At 52.0% G+C, this 1,587-nt stretch overlaps 1 protein-coding gene across 1 annotated transcript; it reads right to left on the reverse strand.

Annotated features, from left to right (window-relative positions):
• Positions 1 to 390: 390 nt before the first annotated feature.
• On the reverse strand, positions 391 to 1,378 carry LOC133891342 (uncharacterized). Its single transcript, XM_062332059.1, has one exon. It carries the CDS (start codon positions 1,247 to 1,249, stop codon positions 644 to 646), a length of 606 nt encoding a protein of 201 aa, XP_062188043.1. The 5' UTR covers positions 1,250 to 1,378; the 3' UTR covers positions 391 to 643.
• Between the last annotated feature and the right edge of the window lie 209 nt (positions 1,379 to 1,587).

Here is a 1,587-nt window from a genome sequence, read left to right on the forward strand (position 1 = left end):
AAATAACCCCTTGAACTGATGTAACAATGCTTGTACAAATGGAATTCTTGAACTGATGTAACAATGCTTGTACAAATGGAATTGCAGAACCTTCAAGAGGCAGTATTTTGTATAATAAAACAAAACAGGGAGTTTGTGGATGTCAAATTCAGCTTGTTTTCTTTTGGTTAGTTGTAAAGAGGAAAAAAATAACAAAGTTCCATTTTGTGATCTTGTGTGCATTGATCAAAGGGACAACCATATTTTACAACATTCTTTGCTTGAGAAAACCTTACATAATGCAGACAATGACAAACTCAGAGTCAGAGTTGAGGCTTGGGACAGTTACAGATCTAGTTGGGACCAACCAGCAGCTGAGTTTCAGCCTTGACACATTTGACCAACTTCGCGAGTACGTGGAAACTTGCAGATGAAATTGCAACAGATTCGTTTGCACAAAACAAGCATACTCACGAAAAATGCAAGCACAGACATTAAATTTACACACAAGTCAGTTGAATTTGTTTCGTCTCTCTCTGTCTCTCATTGTAGATCACACAAAAGATCGAAGGATGACACAGATAAAATACGACTGAAACACCAGATTCTGCTCTAGATACTGCTGGTTTGGAGTTTCTTGATCCGCTGATTGAGGCATTGAGAGCTAGCGGGTGAAAGCGTAGAAGACGATTCCGATGTAGATGAGCATGCCGACGGGGACGAGCGTGACGAGCGGCACGACGGCGACCAAGGCGGCGGACCCGCCGGCGCCGCACCCGAGTCGGCCGAGCTTCACTTGCACCACGTTGACGAGGGCCATCATCAGGAACCCGCACCCGCCGACGGACCCCACCGCCGACGCAAGGATCCCCACGCGAAGCGCGGCGCGGTTGATCCTCGCCGTCCTGCCGACCACGGTCGTGGCGGCGGAGGAGGAGCTGGGCCCGCCGCGGCGGTAGTGCGGGTAGGTGCGGACGATCTGCTTGAGGCAGAGCGCGACGAGGCTGGAGAAGAGAAAGCAGGCGAAGGCGAGCACGTGGAAGGAGACGAGGTCGGACTCGGCGCGGTCCCCGGCCGCGCAGGGGTTGCCCGTGTGGTCGGCGCCGTCGGCGAGGCCCGGCCCGTCGGAGGAGGGGCGCCAGGCCAGGCCGAGGAATGCGGCGAGGGTGAAGAGCGAGTTCACGTTCACAATGCCGTCCAGCCCCGTGACCTGGATACTCGTGCCCCCGCCGCCGCTCCCTCTGCCTCCGGTGGCCACGTCGCCGTCCATGGGTTCTTGGATTCTTGGAGGTGGATGGGGAACGGGGGTTTGGGGATGGGACCGGCTACTGAGGGTTGTCGCCTGGTCGGTGAGCACGTGTGTGCCACACACTGTGTGGTGGGAAAGGAGAAAAGCGGGTGGGTGATTTGGGCTGGTTTGGTATAAATCTGCTTAGATTTTTTTAATTTTATTTAGAAATCTACGGTGGAACAGATTTGTTAGGGAGCTCGAGCTGTCAGTGAAAGTATTTGATTAGCAGAGTGGTTTTAGATCTAGTAATGAGAGATTTTTTTAAGTAATTGATAATGATACCCTTGTGGACTTGAAGATATTATGAGGTTTGAGCC

This window comes from Phragmites australis, chromosome 14, assembly GCF_958298935.1.
Source record: "Phragmites australis chromosome 14, lpPhrAust1.1, whole genome shotgun sequence".
NCBI lineage: Eukaryota > Viridiplantae > Streptophyta > Magnoliopsida > Poales > Poaceae > Phragmites > Phragmites australis.

Excerpts from the sequence above, each read along its gene's own strand:
- LOC133891342 (XM_062332059.1), bottom strand. The coding sequence starts at position 1,249 with ATGGACGGCGACGTGGCCACCGGAGGCAGAGGGAGCGGCGGCGGGGGC.